Source organism: Neomonachus schauinslandi, chromosome 4 (assembly GCF_002201575.2).
Source record: "Neomonachus schauinslandi chromosome 4, ASM220157v2, whole genome shotgun sequence".
NCBI lineage: Eukaryota > Metazoa > Chordata > Mammalia > Carnivora > Phocidae > Neomonachus > Neomonachus schauinslandi.
In genome coordinates, this window is record NC_058406.1 from 94,857,970 (window position 1) to 94,878,335 (window position 20,366).

Sequence of the window (20,366 nt, forward strand, 5' to 3'; positions counted from 1 at the left end):
AAGTATTTAATAGCACTAGTCTTCAAAATGCACACACACACCCAAATAAAAAAAAATTCATGTAGCTTAAATCTTTCCTGCATTGTACTAAATTATTCAAAGTATAAAAATCAGGCAACATTTATTCTATTTTTTTTAACATTTATTCCATTTTATGTTAACATACTCCACACACCACCCCATTTCTTAGCTTTGTCCACCAAAAAGGCATAACAAGCAATTCAGCAGCAACGAGTGCCCCTAGTACCCAGGAGACTGTCTCCAAGCACTCTTTCCTCACTAACACAACCAGGATTTCTTAGAAAAATGGTGGGCTCTAGGCCTGAGGCAGGAAATATGTTAAAACAAACCTGGAACATCATTTCAGAACAGGAAATAAGGAAGCTTTCAAAGACTACTGGGGTTATACCAAAAGACCTAAGGAGCCAACTTGTAAAAGCTCTGACAGGCCAAATATGGAACAATATAACCCATTAATAAAAATAACATCTATAATAGTTTGTAATATATAAAATGTTTAAATATATGAGTTCATGAAGGTAATAAAAAAACTCCAAATAAAACAAAACAAAACAAAAAACACTCGCTGGTCACTGTTGGAAGGTGCTGGGAACCAACTCACTATTATGAAAACAGAAATAAAAAAGAATCTCTTCTGCCTGTCCTATAACCAAACAGGTGATGACAGAAAAGTTTCTCTTTATAGAAATATTTTAAACTAGTAGATAAAAAAAAAACCCACAATAATTAAAATATCGTTATTTTTCAACAAGTTAAAAAAAAAAAAGAACTAGGCAATGATCAATTAATGGTTGCTGTCACAAACAAAAACCACCAAATGTTATGTGCCCCTGATGGAAGTACATGCCACCATCAATGAAGTATTCTTCCCAACCCACCCTCCCCCTGATCAAACCTCCTGATCAAAATTATCAATACAGAGGAAAAAAACAGCACATACTGTATTTAAATGACAAGGTGGGGAAAAACTCTGTATGAGAAACAATATATTTCTTCATCATATAAATTGATTTTGACCTCAATATATCTGTTGATGGCAATGTTTCAAAATAATCCAAACCAGGGAGGAATACATGGGAGGACAGAACTGGCTATAACTTGGTAACTGTTGAAGCCAGGAGATAAGTATAGGAGTTCAATGTAATTTTCTACTTTTTTAAATACATATTTAAATTTTTTCTTAAGGAAAAAAAAACTACTAATAATGTTAATACTCACCTGCCTCGACTGCCAGTACTAGAGGTACTAGGGGGTCTCACAGGTGTGTGAGAATTGGATAAACCTGGAAAATAATACGTCAAAATGAATATCAATGCAGATAAGAATATTCAGAATTCTACCTAGCAGTTACAGAATTAAAGATTACTATAATGCAATTTAGCAATTCTTGGAAATCAGACCTAGCCTTAATGTCAAAATCAGGGATGGCCATGTAAAACCCTTGGCAGGGAAGTCATCAACCAGCTTCTGTCAGCTGAGCCCAGACAGGATTCTCCGAATTCTCCTCAGAGCAACACTATCCAATCAATGAAAACTACCAGGTCAAGAGAAAGCTATTTGCCACCTTGCCCCAAGTCATCTGGTAAATCTCCTACTTAGATTCCCAGTAATTATTCTTTCTTTTAGAAGTCCTGGAATAATTATATTAAACCTTAAAAATTCTACAACTAAAAATCATATTAATGATGCATCTCATGAAAGACTCACATTTAAATTTGAACTATTTTTACTCTAGAAATAACAAGGTGGTCTGTTTCAATAAGAAATAAGTAACATTTAATTTAATCCAAAAAAATACACTCCATAACCACTTCTGCACTGTCAATCTGTTTGAAGTTGCTTTAATCATTCATTCATGATAACAGGTCAATAAAATAACCGGGATTTTGGAAGACATGTGTATCTCATGGACTTGATTAGTCACAACTTTGTTTCCAGTAAATTTAAATTTTTGTTTTAAAATTGCAATTTGAAAATTTACTTGTCTTTCCTCAACTCTTGTTTTTTTTTTTAAATTTTTCAATATCTTGCAAGTTCTAAACTTGGGATGAAACCAAAGAACTCTTCAACTGACCATCTGTATCATAAAATATAAGCAAATGCATCTACAAATCTCGCCAAGAATGTGAAAACAGCTAGGGGTTGAGGGAGGGGTAATTAACAGCTCTGAACAGTGTATACTACAGATATATTACTTCAGTTAGCTGAAAACTGCCAACAGTATTTGAAGAGATATAAATAGAAAGAGCAATTAGGAAAAAAAATATGATCTGATACTATGATGGTTAATTTTATGTATCAATTTGGCTAGAATATGGCTACTCAGTTGTTTGGCCAAACACCAGTCTAGATGTTGCTGTGAAGGTACCTTTAGATGTCATTAACATTTTAATCAGGAGATTCTGCCTAAGCCGATCAAGCTCCACAATGTGGGTGGGTGTCATCCAATCAGTTAAAGACCTTGAGAGAAAGGACTGAGGTCCCCAGAAGAAGGAATTTTGCCTCCAGACTGAAGCCTGTAACATCAACTTTCCCCTGGGTCTCCAGACTCTTAACCTGCCCTATGGCTTGCCAATCCTAACAATCATATGAGCCAATTCCTTAAAATCTCTCTCTCTCTCTCTCTCTCTCTCTACACACACACACACACACACACACACACAAAAGCCAATTCCTTAAAATCTCTCTCTCTCTATACACACACACACACACACACACACACACACACACACTCCTATTCGTTCTGTTTTTCTGGAAAACCCTAATATATACATATACAGTTGACCCTTAAACAATGTGAGAGTTAGGGACATTGACCTGACCCCCAATTGGGCAAAAATCACATATAACTTTTGACTCCCTAAAAACTACTAATAGCCTACTGTTGACCAGAAGCCTTACCGATAATTAACATGTATTTTGCATGGTACGTATATTATATACTGTATTCTTACAGTAAAGTAAGCCAAAGAAAATGTTAAGAAAATCATAAGGAAAAGAAAATACACTTACAGTACTGCATTCTTTGAAAAGAATCCACATATATGTGGACCTGTGCAGTTCAAACCCATGTTGTTCAAGGGTCAGCTGTAACAAAAGAAATGAGGCAGCACCTCTGATGGCTTTACCTGATGATCCTGGAGACAGGGCAGAGGGTCCTGGGGAGGGATTCATGGTGCTTGTAGGCTGTGGGGGTAGGTGACTGCCTGAGATGTATCTACTTAGTAGATTATCTAAACTACTTGAACCAGCATCTTCCAACTAAAGAGAAAGAATGAAATGATAAATTTGCTTTGATTAAAGCAGAGGAGAAGCTATTAATTTCATTAGTATAATTGCTTATGTTCACAGTTTACTAACAGATTATTTTATCAAACTTGGCTTAATTGTTGCTTCCTTAGCCTCTCCTGAGGACCCACACAGTTTAAAGTTTTTGTGAACACAGCTATAATACTATTCAGCAAATACTGGGGCAGCTCAAGACAAAACCCAACAAATCACTAAATCCCTCATGTTCTACTATGAAAATAAAATAGCTCTGACACACACTGACACTTCTGCCTTTTCTCGAAGTTGATGAAGACCCTATTTATCAGCATTCTTGTCCATCTAGTCTTCCTCTCTTTATTCCAACATTCAGTCCTGCCAGAATCACTTACCTCAATAGAAATTTAATCATGTCAGTGCCTAACTTTAAAGCTTTAAAAGATTTCAAACTCAAAATAAAGCCCTTAGCTAAGGCCGCTTATTACACAGGGGCAGCCCACAGGAAAACTGAGCCATTTTCTCACTTATAGGTAAGGCAGTAGGTTAAAGCCAGAGGACCAGGCAACCTAAACATCAATTTCCTCTCTTTAAAACCTCCCAACTACATTGAAGAACTGTAATGATGAAATAGAAAATATTTATGTAAGAAACAGTAAATACTATTTAATTATGAAAATTACCTTAAGAAAAATGTTATACTATTCCATAAGAGGTGGTCAAACCATTCTTAAACAACTGCCAATCTTGCTTATTGGTCTAACTTGTGCCTATACTTGTCCCCCCCTTTTTTTTTAAGATTTTATTTATTTATTTGACAGAGAGAGAGAGAGAGACAGCCAAAGAGGGAACACAAGCAGGGGGGGAGAGAGAGGGAGAAGCAGGCTTCCCGCCGAGCTGGGAGCCCGATGCAGGGCTCGATCCCAGGACCCCGGGCTCATGACCTGAGCTGAAGGCAAACGCTTAATGACTGAGCCACCCAGGCGCCCCTATACTTGCCCCTTTTAAGCTTCTTTCCCACTAGAGGCAAATTACCTTTTATGCAAATCTACTTATTCAAGACAGAAAACTGAACACATACATTTACTTCTTGTTCTCCTTTCCTCTCAAAATTGCACTGATTTTCATAGTTATAAAACAGGAAAGGATGTCATCAAAGCAGAAACTCTGAAGAAAATTATAGAAATTAAAGCAAGGTAGAATGGGATCAATAGAAAAATGATCAAAATAAAGCAGGTCACAACATACACAGGCAAGGGAGGACTCTCCTAAAAAGTAAATAGGCCTTTCTCATTGAAGCCCTTAAAAAACTTCACATCAGAAACATAAAGGGCTGAAGGTGATAGCAGGCAGTAGGCTCATTGGGAGGCAATTAAGGGGTACTGGGAGTTGTGCCTGCCCACTAAAAGAGTGGACAGATTAGGAAGAGGCAAACTGGAAGTACATAAAAGGGCCCCCATGACATCACTGCAGCCCCCAACAAGGAAATGCTAGCTGAAACATTAACCCCCAGGTTTCACTGGACACGGATGAAGAGTAAGCATTAATAAAGTTTTAAGTCTAACTGGAAAAACATTAATTCATTTATTGATTAAATCAATGTTCTTTGAGCATGTATAATTTCTATGAAATTAAAAGGAAAAAGACAATCCACAGAAAAAATACAAATCATCAATGAACCTATGAAAAGGCAACCAAGCACACAAATGAAAGAAATGTAATCAAAAGAAATGAAATCAATATCTTTTTACCTATCAGATTGGTAAAGATGGGGAGAAAAAGACTGATTCATTTATTTTATTTTTATTTTTTTAAAGATTTTATTTATTTATTTGACAGAGAGAGAGAACACAAGTAGGCAGAGCGGCAGGCAGAGACAGAGGGAGAAGCAGGCTCCCCGCTGAGCAGGGAGCCCAACGAGGGGCTCGATTCCAGGACCCTGGGATTATGACCTGAGCCGAAGGTAGATGGTTAACCAACTGAGCCACCCAGGTGCCCCAAGACTGATTCATTTAGTTAGTACTAAGAGCACATACAGAAATGGATATCCCGTAACATTTAAGTTTACATATGAATATCAGAAATGCAGGGTGCCTGGGTGGCTCAGTTGGTTAAGCGACTGCCTTCGGCTCAGGTCATGATCCTGGAGTCCCTGGATCGAGTCCCGCATCCGGCTCCCTGCTCGGCAGGGAGCCTGCTTCTCCCTCTGACCCTCCCCTCTCTCATGTGCTCTCTGTCTCTCTCATTCTCTCTGTCTCAGATAAATAAATAAAATCTTTAAAAAAAAAATAAAAAAAAAAAAGAATATCAGAAATGCATAGTTTTCCCCAAACTTCATAATATCCAATACAGTATCCAGATAAATAGTTACTAAGTATGCCAAATATGAAAAATTCTTTATAAAGAATAAATCTTAGAATATACATCTATTGGGGTGCGTGGGTGGCTCAGTCAGTTAAGCGTCCAACTTTTGATTTCGGCTCAGGTCATGATATCGGGGTCCTGGAACTGAGCCCTGCATCAGGCTTTGTGCTTAGGGTGGAGTCTGCTTAAGATTCTCTCTCTCCCTCTGCTCCCCCCCCACTCACACACACTCTCAATAAAATCTTTAAAAATATATATATTACATCTATTAATTATAATCTAATCTGAACAGAATCTAATATTCATTTATGTATTCAAAAAGTATTCATGGGTGCCTGGGTGGCTCAGTTGGTTAAGCAACTGCCTTCGGCTCAGGTCATGATCCCGGAGTCCCAGGATCGAGTCCCACATCCGGCTCCCTGCTCGGCAGGGAGCCTGCTTCTCCCTCTGACCCTCTCCCCTCTCATGCTCTCTGTCTCTCAAATAAATAAATATAATCTTTAAAAAAAAAAAACAAAAGTATTCAGGTTCATCATGTATCACCTCAAAGTCAAAATTACAAACATGCATTATATCACTATGTTGGAGATGGACAGTAGAGCAAACACAATGAGAGAATTCTATTTAGATCTGTCACGACTACTATTAAGATATATCAACAAATATCCAAAACTGCCTTTGAATTTACTTCTGATTTGCATTACATAGTTAATGCTACCTTGTCTACTTCCTGTGTAGCCTCCGCCAGGTTTCTTCTTACTATACATGGAAACTACAGGATAGGAGAGAAAGTAAGTGATTCTTTAAGAGGGGACAGGTTTCCTTCCCTTTCTGTTCTTGGTTCATTTGGTTAACTATTTCTTACTATAGTTGTGCTTTCATGGTAACCACCTCTACTTTTAAAAGTAGATGACAGTAACAAGTGTTGGTAAGAATGTGTAGAAATTAAAACCCTCACACTGTTGGTGGGAATGTAAAATGGTGCATCCACTGTGGAAAACAGTTTGGGAGTTCCTCAAAAGCTTATACAATATATGACACAGCAATTCCACTCCTAGAAATTTACCAAAGAGAACCAATAACCTGTGTTCATACAAAAACTTGTATAAATATGTTCATAGCATTATTCCTCACCAGCCAAAAAGTGGAAACCCAAATGTCCATCAACTGATGAGCCCATGATCAAACGTGGTATATCCATACAATGGAATACTAAGCCATAAAAAGGAATTAAGTACTAATGCAGGCTACAACATAGATGGACCTAGAAAACACTGCTGAGTGAAAGAAGCCAGGCACAGAAGGGCATAAATATTATGTAATTCTACTCATGCAAAATGTCTAGAAGAGGCAAAACCACAGAAACAGAAAGTAAATTAATGGTTTCCAGGGATTGGGAAAGGGAAATGTGACTGCTAATGGATAGGTTCTTTTGGGGTAATAAAAATGTTCTAGAAATAGTGGTAATGGTTCAATCTTGTGCATATACTAAAAACCACTGAACTGTACATTTTTAAAAATTGGACTTCCTCATATGTGAATTATATCTCAATTTTTAAAAGCAGGTGATAAAAACGAAAGTCTAATATGATGCCCAGCTTTTCAAAGATGTGTAGCATCTATATTTCCTCCATCTGGTCTCTGTCAGAAAGCATCAAACCAAGGTCAAAGTAGCCTAGCAAATTATGTTAAATAAGACATTAGCAAACTTCTTTTCCTTTTGGAAGTTTCTTAAGACCTGGAACCAAGTTTTATTTATCTTCTTATTCTCAATCCCCAAGGACTTTAGCATATACTAAATGTTTAGCAAACCTCGAATGATTCTTCTAACACTACACATACCTCTCCCTCATTGCCCAAATCCTCTCAATACTATACCTTTCCAGGCCTACAATCCGGAACTATCTCCCTACTACCTCTATGGATAGTGGGAAGAAAACCAGACTTGTAATCAGGAGTCTGAGCTTTGAATTCCAACTTTTCCATGTACTGGGTGACTAGTCACTAACCTCTCTTACTCTCTCATCCATCAAATAGGGGTATCACATTATCACAAGATGGTTTTACATATTAAGCTGATAAACTGCCTGTGAAAATGCTTTGTAAACTATAAGCTTATAACTTAGAAATTTTACTTTTTAGGGGCACCTGGTGGCTCAGTCAGTTAAGCATCGGACTCTTGATTTCAGCTCAGGTCATGATCTCAGGGTTGTGGGATGGAGCCCTGCTTCAGGTTCCATGCTCAGCAGGGAGTGTGCTTGAGATTCTTTCCCTCTGCCCCTCCCCCTGTTCATGCATGCACTCTCGCTAATAAATAAGTCTTAAAAAAAGAAATTTAATTTTTTATAGATATACTCCCAAACTTCCCATTCTATATTGTCCAGTCCTCTCAGCACCAAAACAACTACTATTCACTCAGCCAAAAAAGATCTCTCCTAATATTAGGGAAGCAATAAGATTAAGAGAATTCACAATGAGTTAGTGATTTTGAAACAATTTTGAAGTTAAAGAAATATCCTTTAAAACTAACTCTTGGGGCGCCTGGGTGGCTCAGTCGTTAAGCGTCTACCTTCAGCTCAGGTCATGATCCCAGGGTCCTGGGATCAAGCCCCGCATCGGGCTCCCTGCTCCGCAGGAGGCCTGCTTCTCCCTCTCCCACTCCCCATGCTTGTGTTCCCTCTCTCACTGTGTCTCTCTCTGTCAAATAAATAAATAAAATCTTTAAAAATAAAAAAAATTTAAAATAAATAAATAAAACTCTTATAAAATCCAATAAATACATAAAAATACTAAAATGCGATCAAGGGCCCCAGTGTCTTAGTAATTTAACTGCTCCTTGCTCCCACGGTGACCCTTGACTCTGAGTAACTCATACAATGCATGAGAGGACGACTCAGCATAACTTCAAAGGTTATATTTAAACTTATAAATAAAATGTTTTTTGTCAAGTTATTGCCTTGGCTTGATGTGGACAAGCAGTCTGCTGTGCCCACTCTTGGTGCCTCAGTGCTTCCACCCACCCTGCCCACAAGCAGATCTACCAACCTGAACAAGTATTTCAACAAGCACAAGGAGTACTGGCATGTCATGTTACCCAGAGAACTTTCCAAACAAGTACCCAAACCCATCTGATGTCTGAAGGGAGGAGTGGAGGAGATCTGGTGTCCCAAAGAGTCTAGGCCGGGTTCATTTCACAATTCATAAGCCAGAATCACAGACTGTTCTCTTAGACAAGCTCTTCCAAAATATCAACAAAAATGAAGTATATCTGGGGATCCTTAATTAAACCTTTTTCAAATTTAATATATATGTGTATGTAAGGTAGTATTCAGTGAATACCTGAAAAATGTACAAATCATTCATTCATAACTGTGCACGAGTTGTATTCTTCACAGCAACAGAGCTCAGTTAAATTTAACTGTAATTTACAATAGTTTTTTTTAAAGATTTTTTTTAACGTAACCTCCATACCCAATGTGCGGCTTGAACTCACAACCCCAAGATCAAGAGTTGCAAGCTCCACTGATGGAGCCAGCCAGGTGTTTAAGATAAAAATTTCTTCTAGTCAGTTTTTCTCTTAATAATAAGCGTCTGTTTGACTTTGTCTATTATTTTATATTAAGTAGTTTGTATGCTGCATCAAAAAAATATTTATTTGTGAGAGAGCAAGTGAGCATGCAGGGAGGAGGGGCAGAGGAAGAGGGAGAGAGTTCCAAGCAGGCTTCACGCTCAGCGCAGAGCCTGATGCAGGGCTCAATCTCAGGACTGTGAGTTCATGACCTGAGCCAAAATCAAGTCATATGCTTAACAGATTGAACCACCCAGGCGCCCCCCCCAAAATTTTTTTAATAAAATGCTTTTAATTCAAATGAATTCATGAAATTTCAGAAGGCACTGCAAGATCTTTTTCTTCAGGAAAATGCTACAGGTGAAAGGGACAGAAGTCTCAGAAGCTACTCTTCACCATCACTTTCTCTCCCAGTATGCACCACCTCCACCAAGTGCCTGATATCTAGACTTTCCAACTTTTCCTTTCTTAGACCAACCTGTTTGCAAAAGGGGTACACCATCCCTTTTAGACCTAACAGAAGACTGGCAAATATGACCACATTTTGGTCCTGGGTCTCCTCTTGGGATCCAAACTTACAGCACGAGTGCTTTATCTAACACAAGGTTTGTCTGCTGGCAAGTGGCAGAAAGATTAGCAAAGCTGATTATCTTATAGCTTTAATATATTGAGGCATGCCAGTTTTAGCACACATGACTTCTAAAAATCAAATATTATACTCTACTCTTTGGAAATTTCAAAACACGTTGCTCCTGAAAAAGGAAAAGAGAAAAGAAGAGAAGAAGAGAAAAGAGAAGAATAGGTATACCCTTAACTCCCTAATTAATAACGAGGTTTTAAATCTCTCATTCAACTTAAATACAAACCTGTATGGGTGGAATATCTGGCAGTGATGGAAGGTTTTCAGGATTGGTGACTGAGGGGATTAGCTCTATTGCTGTAACAGATGGGCTCGTGGGACCTCGATTTGCATTTGCCATCGTAGCTGTAGTAGGGCTGGTTGGATTGATTGTGGTGTTGTGCACCGACACAACAGGAAAGGGTCCAGCATGCCCTGGGTTTGAGTGCTGTTAGGAAAAAAGATGTTATCATTACTTGATCTGCCAAGATATCCTAATATGAACTATACCTTCACAACAATTTTTAGTTTAGGAAAGATACATTAAGTGCTTGACATCTGTGACTGAGAAACAAAGAAGTAAGCACTATCTTAACAATAGCCAAGACACAGAAGCAACCTGTGTCCGTGCACAGACGAATGGACAAAGAAGGCATGGTATGTATGTGGGTGTCTGTCTATGTATAAAACATGTATGTGTGTGTTTGTATACAGAACAGAGCATTATTCAGCCATAAAAAATGAGGCAATCATTTGCCACAGCATGGATGGACCTTGAAGGCATCATGCTAAGTGAAGGAAGACAGAGGAATACAAATACTGCATGATCTCATTTATATGTAGAATCTTAAAACAAAAACAAATGCATAGAAAAACAGTTCAGACTTGGTTTCCAGAGGCGGAGGATGGAAGAAGGGGGAACTGAAGGTGGTCAAAAGGGAAAGGTACAAACTTCCAGTTGTAAGATAAAAAGTACTAGGGATGTAACATATGTACAATACAACCATAGTTTTAACACCATTGCATGACATATAGGAAAGCTGTTAAAGTAAATTCTAAAGATGATGTGGTGTAGGTACGTGCACACACACACACACACACACACACACACACACAAATGGAATATTACTCAGCCATCAAAAAGAATGAAATCTTGTCATCTACAATGACATAGATGGAGCTAGAGTGTATTATCCTAAGCAAAATAAGTCAAAGAAAGACAAATACCGTATGATTTCATGCATATGTGGAATTTAAGAAACAAAACAGATAAACATATGGGAGGGGGAAAAAAAGAAAAGAAGAGAGGGAAATAAACCATAAGAGACTCTTAAAGACAGAGAACAAACTGAGGGTGGATGGAGGGAGGTGGGTGGGGAATGGGCTAGATGGGGGACGGGTATTAAAGAGGGCACTTGTGATGAGCACTGGGTTTTGTAAGTAAGTGATGAATCACTGAATTCTACTCCTGAAACCAATACTGCACTGTATGTTAACTCACTAGAATTTAAATTAAACATTTGAAAAGAAAAAAAAGTAAATGCTAAGAGTTCTTATTACAAGGAGAAAAAAAATTTGTTTCTTTTATTTTTATTGTTATCTATATAACATGATGGATGTTAGCAGAACCTACTGTAGCAATCATTTCACAGTATATGTAAATCAAACCATTATGCTGTTAAGTCTTAAATTTATAACGTGATGTACATCATTAATCAATAAAACTGGAAAAAAAAGAGTAAGCCTTTTCCAACTTATACAAAAAAGTAATCATAATTCAAATTTAGGCTTTTCATTTTCCTACTCATTTTTGTGTAGTATTAGGAAAAGGCAGACTTGCCAATAATTTTCAACCTGTCAACCTGGTGATATGATGTTATTTCAGAACAAAGATGTATATAAATAGATGATCTTGGAAGCCCCCAAAGTTTTCAAACATCAGACCAGGAAAGCCACTGCTCTATTTATAGTCCTCTTTAACTCTTTTGTCTTTTTAAAAATAAAAATAATTGTGAAAAAAATTGTGGAGTTGTACATTGTATAACTGATAAGGTAGGAAAAAAACAATGAATGTACAAATAGAAATATGACACCAATTCTTGATTTTAATACTCTGTGACTTCAGGCAAATCACATCTCAGTAATTTAGAAATGTGGCTAATACCTCACTTGTCTCATTGTGAGGGACCATTAGGAGGATCATCTTTAAGGTAATATGGATAAAAAATCCTTGGGAAACAAATTATACATGTATCAACAAATCATTAGAAATTTAAACATATAAAATTCTAACATCCAGTGATTTCTGTAGGAGCCCTGAAGCCTGATTCTGCAGCTTCTGTGCTCTTCCAAAGGGTGTGCCTGCCTCCTGGCAATACTTGAGGGCTTTCCACATTCTAACGGGCACATGGGTATGTTAACAGCTGTAAAGAAATTAATGTCCATTTCTTCAACCCTTATATATATTTTTTCTAAAGAAAACCCGATTTCCCTAGGAACGTGCCAGAGTCTACAGGCTCTCCTCTTCTTCCTTCACTACTGCGCTTCTCCCCCAGCCTCAGAACAGCACAGCTCTGACTGGATCCTCATCTTATCTAGCACACCGCCCCAGGGGCAGAAAATACTTGTGGAAAGACAAGCAAAGGTGAGTGTCAAGCTGGTGAAAAAGTGCCCAGCTCAAAAACCTGGTAACAGATCTCTAAGTGGGTTCTGATACCTGATGATCAACAAAAACAAAAGACCCAGGGGCACCTGGGTGGCTCAGTCGGTTAAGCGTCTGCCTTCAGCTCAGGTCATGATCCCAGGGTCCTGGGATCGAGCCCTGCATCAGGCTCCCTGCTCCGCGGGAAGCCTGCTTCTCCCTCTCCCACTCCCCCTGCTTGTGTTCCTTCTCTTGCTGTGTCTCTTTCTATCAAATAAATAAACTCTTAAAAAAAAAAAAAGACGTAAAGAAACTGTCAAATGATAAAAAGACTGATAAAACAGTATTGATAGCTCATTTTGAGTTTTAGTTTATAACCTACAAAAGTTTAAACAACTGAGGAACATGAGAAATTTCTTTTAATTCCCAGATACATGATTTTGTGAACAAATTTCCTGAGGATCATGAGGGAAAAAAAAAAAAAAAAAACTAATAAAAATTAATGTTGAATTCTAACTTACTCTAATAAGTAACAGATATACAAATATATATAAATGAATAGGAAGGGGGAAAAGGCTTTTCCTATCTCATAAAGAAATGTATACCTAAAAGAATTTTACTTTTTATGTTTCCTAATACTCTTAAATCATGTAAATATATTTATGTTGTTTAAACAATTGTATAGGAGTTATTGTAATGAAAATTTGGTCCAGGAAAAATCTTTTTAAGCTTAATAATAGTCTTATTGTTGCTGGAAATTTAAGAATTTTTAAATTGAGAGACATTTTTCCCACAGAAAACTGCAACTAACTAATCTATAAGTCTATCAAACGTAAGTATATTAAGATAAAATTCTGTAGAGAGAGTAGAAGATTCAAGTCCAAGGAGAAAGACAGAATAAAATTTTGACTTTCAAAAAAGAGCTTGCTATGGTATTTGGGATTCTAATGGATTTGTCTACAAGAATGATAAAAGGGTTTTACTTTATAATGTCAGTATTTACAATATGCCAGAAAATACGTCCTCGGCAACCATTTAAATTTAAGTTTATAATGGAACTTTTAAGTGTCAACTGTAAACGTGAGGGAGTGCATTTTTTTCAAGTCTTTCCAGAGATACTTGGGCCTAAAAGTTGAAGGACCACTGCTCTGGGACTGTTGATCCAACTTCAGTATGCAGATTGATCTGAAAGTTAAGTAAAAATTCACATATTTCTGAGTATTCCACTCCTAGAAATTCTGATTCAGTAACTATGGCTCAGAATCTATTTCTGACAAGGACCCCTCCCCCGCCAAGTCATTCTGAGGGCCATTAAAGCACGCTAGGAGAAATATCACTGTAGCAGTTATAAATGAACTTTATTCTTTTATAACTAAAAATCACATGTAAAAGTAGTCTGATTGTATAATCCTAACTCCTATTCAAATATAACCTGCTATTCAGGCAAAAATTAGAAAACATGTTTCTAAATACATTTATTTTTAAGAGTAGGCACATCTATATCCTTAAAAGAAAAATAAGCACAAAGAGAGGCAAAAAATAAATAAATAAATTACATATAGCGTAGCTCTATTGTTTTCAAAGTCCTTTTTATAGATTAGGTTCCAAACACCTCATTAAAAGAGTAGAGGAACAATTTCAGCAAACTAAGGTTCTAATCTTGACTTTACCATTACCTCTTGTGATTGTGGATAAATAACAAGCTCCTGTGTTTTCTACTTCTATAAAATGAATTGGCTGGACTAGGGTTCTTAACCCACAGGATATAATGGGTTGAATGTCATTAAAGAAGCTCTTAAAATTGAATTCATGTGTATGTGTATTTTTCTGGGACAAGAAAATACACAGCATTAATCAAATTCTCAAAGGTATCAATGGCCACACAGCACGCCCCCCCAACTGATTAAGAAGAATGATGTCTTTTAGTTTTAAAATTGTATGATTCTTACAAATGTAACTCTAGGCATACTTGTCTTTGGAGGTGTGGCTGCATCATGGAATACTGAGGGCCGCTGTGCCTGGGTATCCCTGGTATTCGGGCAGCATTCTGAGCCAATCTCATCTGATGGGCTTGGAAAGCTCCACAGTTCATGTTGCCTCTTTGCATTGTTTGCACACTGATCAATCTCGGAGGCTACAAAAAGCAGAAATTGCATTTATGTAATAATATTTGTTATATATATACCTTGCAATTATAAAATATTACAGGAAAAATCATTCTGTCAGGACAGAAGGGCATAAAGTAAAAAGTGTAAGTCACATTCTCCCCATCTCTAGCCCCAATCCCTTCCTCTCAATACACGTGTGTATTTATAGCCTATTAACATTAACTTATCCAACCCTGGATTAATGGTTTTGATTTGGATGGGGGTGGGGAGATCAGGAGAGATACAGGGATGGAAATGATTTGAACAAATGCCTAAAGAACTTATCAGATTGGGGCGCCTAGGTGGCTCAGTCGGTTAAGTGTCCGACTCTTGATTTCGGTTCAGGTTGTGATCTCATCAGGGTCGTGGGATCAAGCCCTGTGTGGGGCTCTGCACTCAGTGTGGAGTCTGCTCCAGATTTCCTCTCCCCCACCCTCTTCTTAAATAAATAAATAAATAAATAAGAACTTATCAGATCCTAGGCAAAAACTATCTGTCCCTCTGGCCCAAAACCACATGTGGAAAACAAAAAATATCTGGTATGGAGGGATAAAATCTTGTGCTCCTCCACAGTACTAGTGAATTAATTTTGTTTCCCATGGTAAGTATTTATTTAATACCCTTCCTCACATCTCCCCCAAATCCCTGCCAAACCCAGAGCAAATATTTAAAATCTAACCTTTGAACTTTGTCCCTGCAAGTAACGTTGAAATGTGTAATTCATCCATACAGGACAGAGTGTAATCCTGAGGCCTTCATAATTTGTCAATAATGTCATGATGTAATAATGCTCACCTGTTGCTGTAACATCTGTGGGGCTGCTTGTCTAGGGTGCTGCTGTGTTGTTGTTGTTGTTGTTGATACAGGTGCAGGTGGTTGCTGCATTCTCATCTGTTGCAACTGCTGATGTTTCTGTGCATACACTTGTTGTTGCATGTGCTGGAGTCGAAGCTGTGCTAAGTTAATCTGTCCAGGGGTTTTACTAATGTGGTTTGTCCCTGGAGGAACTTGCCCAACTACAACATTAGGAGTATAACCAGGAGCTGGTTTACTCTCTATTACTAGATTACCTGAAGGATTTAAAAAATGAGAATAATTTGCGTATAAATGATTATATCATCTACTTTGTGGATTAGTCACTATCTTTTCCTCTTTCCTTTGACAACTATCAGCACTCAAAGCTTCTGACAGTACAGCAGAGATGGGAGCTAGGTTTAAAGATAATGAAGATCAGAAACATAGTCCAAAGCCAAATAATTGACTTTGAGTCTTCAGAATAATATATTACCTGCACTTTTTCTTTACTTACACAAATGCACAGAAAATTAAAGATCTGAAAGAGATACTATGAGAGGAGGCCCACATAGTCAAAACCAATTCTCCCAGACAGACTCAAGGATACCTAAGATTGCTAACGCTGATGCCATCTGCCTTTGAATTTCCGAAGTCTACAGGGCAGAGTAGGACACTGCTCCAAAACTGTCTGTGGAAACATGGATGTTTAACCACTTACGTCGCTAAAAATGACAATTTTCCTTGCCTCTTACTGAGCCCAGTGTTTTCTAGGAATAGAAAGCAAATTTTAGGAAGGTTTGATATAAGGCAGAGTTGGCAAACCTTTCCTTTAATGGGTCAGATATTTTAGGCCTTGCAGGCCACGTAAGATCTATCATATATTCTTTTATTTTCATTTGTTTTTACAACCCTTTAAAATGCAAAAAACAGGGCGCCTGGGTGGCTCAGTTGGTTAAGCGACTGCCTTCGGCTCAGGTCATGATCCTGGAGTCCCGGGATCGAGTCCCGCATCGGGCTCCCTGCTTGGCAGGGAGTCTGCTTCTCCCTCTGACCCTCCTCCCTCTCATGCTCTCTGTCTCTCATTCTCTCTGTCTCAAATAAATAAATAAAATCTTTAAAAAAAAAAAAAATGTAAAAAACAAACTCAGCTACCATGCCACACACAGTTTGCCAATGCCCGATCTAAGGCTATAACCAAATTTTAATATACACAAAGATTACTTATTTACAGAAAGCCGTCCACCTCTGCTTTTACAACTTCCAATAGTGAGGATCTGACTATTTTGAAAGTGAGTTTACTCATCTGTACACAATTCTAATTGTCGGGAAGTTTTTGGCCTTTGTTGTGAATTGAGCTGTTTGTCTGTCTCCCTGTAAATTTCACCTATGGTCCGCAGGTCCACACTGTGGAGTAACTAGAGTGAAGTCCATTTCTCTTCTGTGTGGAAAAGAGCTACTCTTATCTTTCAAACATTCCTCAGTACATGACTTTCAGACACATCAGCATCCTGGAGGTCCTCCTCTAGTGGACAATTTGGTACTAAATTTATATACAAACTACTAAGCATCTAATAAATTCTTCCAGAGAATGAAACCCAATTTGCTAAGTTTTTGACATGAAGCAGTCATTATCAATTTTAAAAGATGGGGAAGAGTTAGCAATGATACACATTTTTAAAATCTACACATAGGAGATGCTCAACATTCTTAAAGATGTCATGAACATAGCTCGACTTCCCAATGCGGAACGTATTTTTCAAGAAGTTTACATGTTAGAGTGAAGTTTCAAGTATCTAAAATTTGCTTTAGATGTTTTCTCCTCCTAATTCAGTGTACCCAGTTACATTCATAAAACTAATTATTTCTCACCTAAATTGACTACATTCTTTGCCCAGAAGGTGGGATCACAATGGAAACGAATTGCTCCATTAGCAGCAGGCACAGGATCACACCGTGCTTTCAAAATATGGCGCAACTGAAAAGTAATCTTAAAGGGAAAAAATTCACATTAGTCTTAAAAATTATAAGGATCACTTGAGAAAACATACATGATAAAGACATAAAAAGCTCATGTAGCCCCACAATATCAATCTCAGATGAGACAGTATGTGTTTAAACGGCTATCTATATTAGCAATCAAATGCACATGCCTGAACTTCTGACATTTCTGGTGATAAACTACATTCCGATGGTGATAAACTACTAGGTACATTACGATATTAGGTATCTTCAGGACAGTAAATACTGTATGATTCCATTCGTATGCATTCCAGAAAGTGAGAGAAATCAGACTATGGTTGCCTACGGTCATGAGCAAAGGGGAACAAGGACACTTTTGTGGGTGACGGAAATTTTCTGTATCTTAATGTGGCGGTGGTTACACTTGCAAAAAATACAAAATCTACACTTTACCCAAGTGCAATTCACTGAATATAAGTATCTCAATAGAGTCCACTTAGAGACCATAAATATACTATACTATGTGTCTCACCAGTCGCTTGCTGTACAGTAGTGCTGTGCTGCTGCCACTCGCAATTGCCCAGTTTGTAAAGTTCATAACATGCTTCACCTGCCGGGAGAGGCCCGTGATGTCGTTCTGCTGCTGCAGTAACTTCATCTGTCTTTCTTTTGTAACATTCTGAAACAGAATAAGAATTCAATGACGAATTCTATATGAAAAATTCAACTCACAATTTTTATTGCAAATGAATACCTACATTACTTTTTAAAATTAGGTAAGTTGACAAGCACCTCATTATTTAATGAGTCTCTGATCAAAAGAAAAGTCACTAACAAAAGCGGAACTAAAACTTAAGTTCCCTAAGCTAATAAGGGACATTCCATATATAGAAATTAATGTTAGTTGATGTCTCTCTTTTCCTTCAGAAGATAAAAATGTCTTTATTAAAAACAGTATCTATTATTAGGCTGATCCAATACACAGAATCTATGGCATAATGAGCTGACCTTTAGAAATATGATATACTCAACTCTACTTTTCAGACCAAAGAAAATTTTGTGTTGCCAGTGCCACCTACTGGTGCAGCATGAGGCTAGAGTTAAAATCTCTTCCTTTAAATACTTTAGACAAAATGAGAAACGTAAAATTCCAAAGTTCTAAGAGCAGAGTTAGGGAAACTTTTAAAACGACAAAAGTTCATAAAAGAACAAGAAAGTCAGTAAGAGTTGAAGGACCAATTTTGGGGGAAATGCTGCAAAGGAAAATTAAACTATCTGGGAACTAAAACTCCTAGAAGCAATAGGTGATGTCCTATACACTTTGACATTTGGCATGCCAAACAACCTATCTACTTGGTACTTAACCATTTTTCTTAATGCCTCAACTTGATTTATTGGACAAATTTTTTCCTAAGAAAACAAGTTGCTCATTTTGTAATGTAAAACAGGGGATAAAAGTATTCAACTGATAGAAGCTTGATTCACAACTTCCCTGGAAATCATCCCTTTATAACAAAGCTTAGGAAAACCTGTTTTACAAAGTTTAAGAACATTTTTACACTAGAAAACATGTTTAAATTCAGCATATTAGGAGTATGCGGCAGATTTATCATCTCGTATTTTTGTATATTTTAGTATTAAGAGGCATCTTTTCACTCAAAAATTCTTGAAACTGTTTAAGAACATTATTTTAGACCTATAGTTAAAATGTATTTGCAGTAACTTAAAAGGTTATCAAAAATAGTTGCTGCTCAGTGCTCTCCATTCACACAGTCCTTTTGAAAACAAAAATCTAGTAGAGTTAAATGCATCAGCTGGATGCACAACAAGAAAGAGACCTCCAACTTTAACAGTATGTGCGAGAGTACTTTTAATCTCACAACTGTGTCTCAATAAAAAGATGTATTTCAAAAGACTAAATTCAGAAATAGCACTGCCAACATCATTTCTTTCATTTGTATGTAACTATGTGTCTAATATTTCTAGAATGTTCTATGAAGGACTGGAACAGAAAAAAAAACGTGGAAAATGTGAGGTTAATAGTAATGGAAGTTAAAAAATCAAATACATAGTTTAAATTGCTACCATTTAATGGTGCAGAAAACACAACCCCGTATCATCTAAGCCTACTAAAGAGCACCAAATCTTGAAAACCAATGAAATGTGGTCAGTAGAGGCGACTCTTTAAAACTTAATTTGGGTTTCACAAATTGACTGATTCTTATCTAGCAATTTATATCTACATATTAATCTCAAAATATGCAACAAAAAACAATACAACAAAATTATCAGTAAGTTTAAAGTTTATAAATTTCAAAATGAGCATTTTTAGCAAAACTATGGAATGTTTTTAAAATAAAGTGAAACACACAAAGGACTCAAGCAGACTCCCAATATACATTCACATGTAATAGTTAAATTGAGGGCCTATCTTGGGGGGTGGGGAGGATGTAGCAGGTTGGCTTTGTCTTAGTTTATATAACATTTTAGTAATAATTCTTTCATTCCTAAGAGGACAACACTATATCCTAATTTATACAGCTAAAATCAGTATTATTAAATTGGGCTGCAAATTAACTAACTCAATAAAGCTCTATTTTCCAATAGAAAATGAAATAAAAAAATGTTTTTAACTTTCTTTAACTTCCATGCCCCCCCAACCAATCTAAAAGAGCTTTCAATAAACATTAAAAACAGCTAAAGAGCAATAGAAGCAGTTTTTGTTTTATTTTGGCTTTGAACCGTACCTCTAGCTGTTGTAAGAGAGATTTTCCTTTCTTATTAATTTCATTGATAAGGGTGAAAATGGCCACTTTAATTTCCTGTTCTACTCGTTTGTTAGTCTCATTTACTTCTTTTATCCTGAATAAGAGAAATGCATCATTAGGTTATCAACTTATCCTATGTGTCTGAATCATCAACTGTTACAGAAATTCATCCAACTGGGCACTTAAAGCGAGTAATTAAAATTAAACCTTTGTCAAAATG

At 37.1% G+C, this 20,366-nt stretch overlaps 1 protein-coding gene and 1 pseudogene across 2 annotated transcripts in view; one reads left to right on the forward strand and one right to left on the reverse strand.

Annotated features, from left to right (window-relative positions):
• The window catches only part of TRIM33 (tripartite motif containing 33), a 117,334-nt gene that overhangs the window by 13,890 nt on the left and 83,078 nt on the right, over positions 1–20,366 (reverse strand). For both annotated transcript variants that reach the window (XM_044914590.1, XM_021690323.2), the window contains exons 6-13: positions 20,126–20,240; positions 17,911–18,057; positions 17,289–17,406; positions 15,420–15,694; positions 14,447–14,611; positions 10,084–10,284; positions 3,150–3,282; positions 1,240–1,303 (exon numbers count right to left, since the gene is read on the reverse strand). In XM_044914590.1, coding sequence (XP_044770525.1) covers positions 1,240–1,303; positions 3,150–3,282; positions 10,084–10,284; positions 14,447–14,611; positions 15,420–15,694; positions 17,289–17,406; positions 17,911–18,057; positions 20,126–20,240 — 1,218 coding nt within the window. The remainder of the gene's footprint in view (positions 1–1,239; positions 1,304–3,149; positions 3,283–10,083; positions 10,285–14,446; positions 14,612–15,419; positions 15,695–17,288; positions 17,407–17,910; positions 18,058–20,125; positions 20,241–20,366) is intronic.
• On the forward strand, positions 5,326–8,910 carry LOC110580578 (annotated as a pseudogene).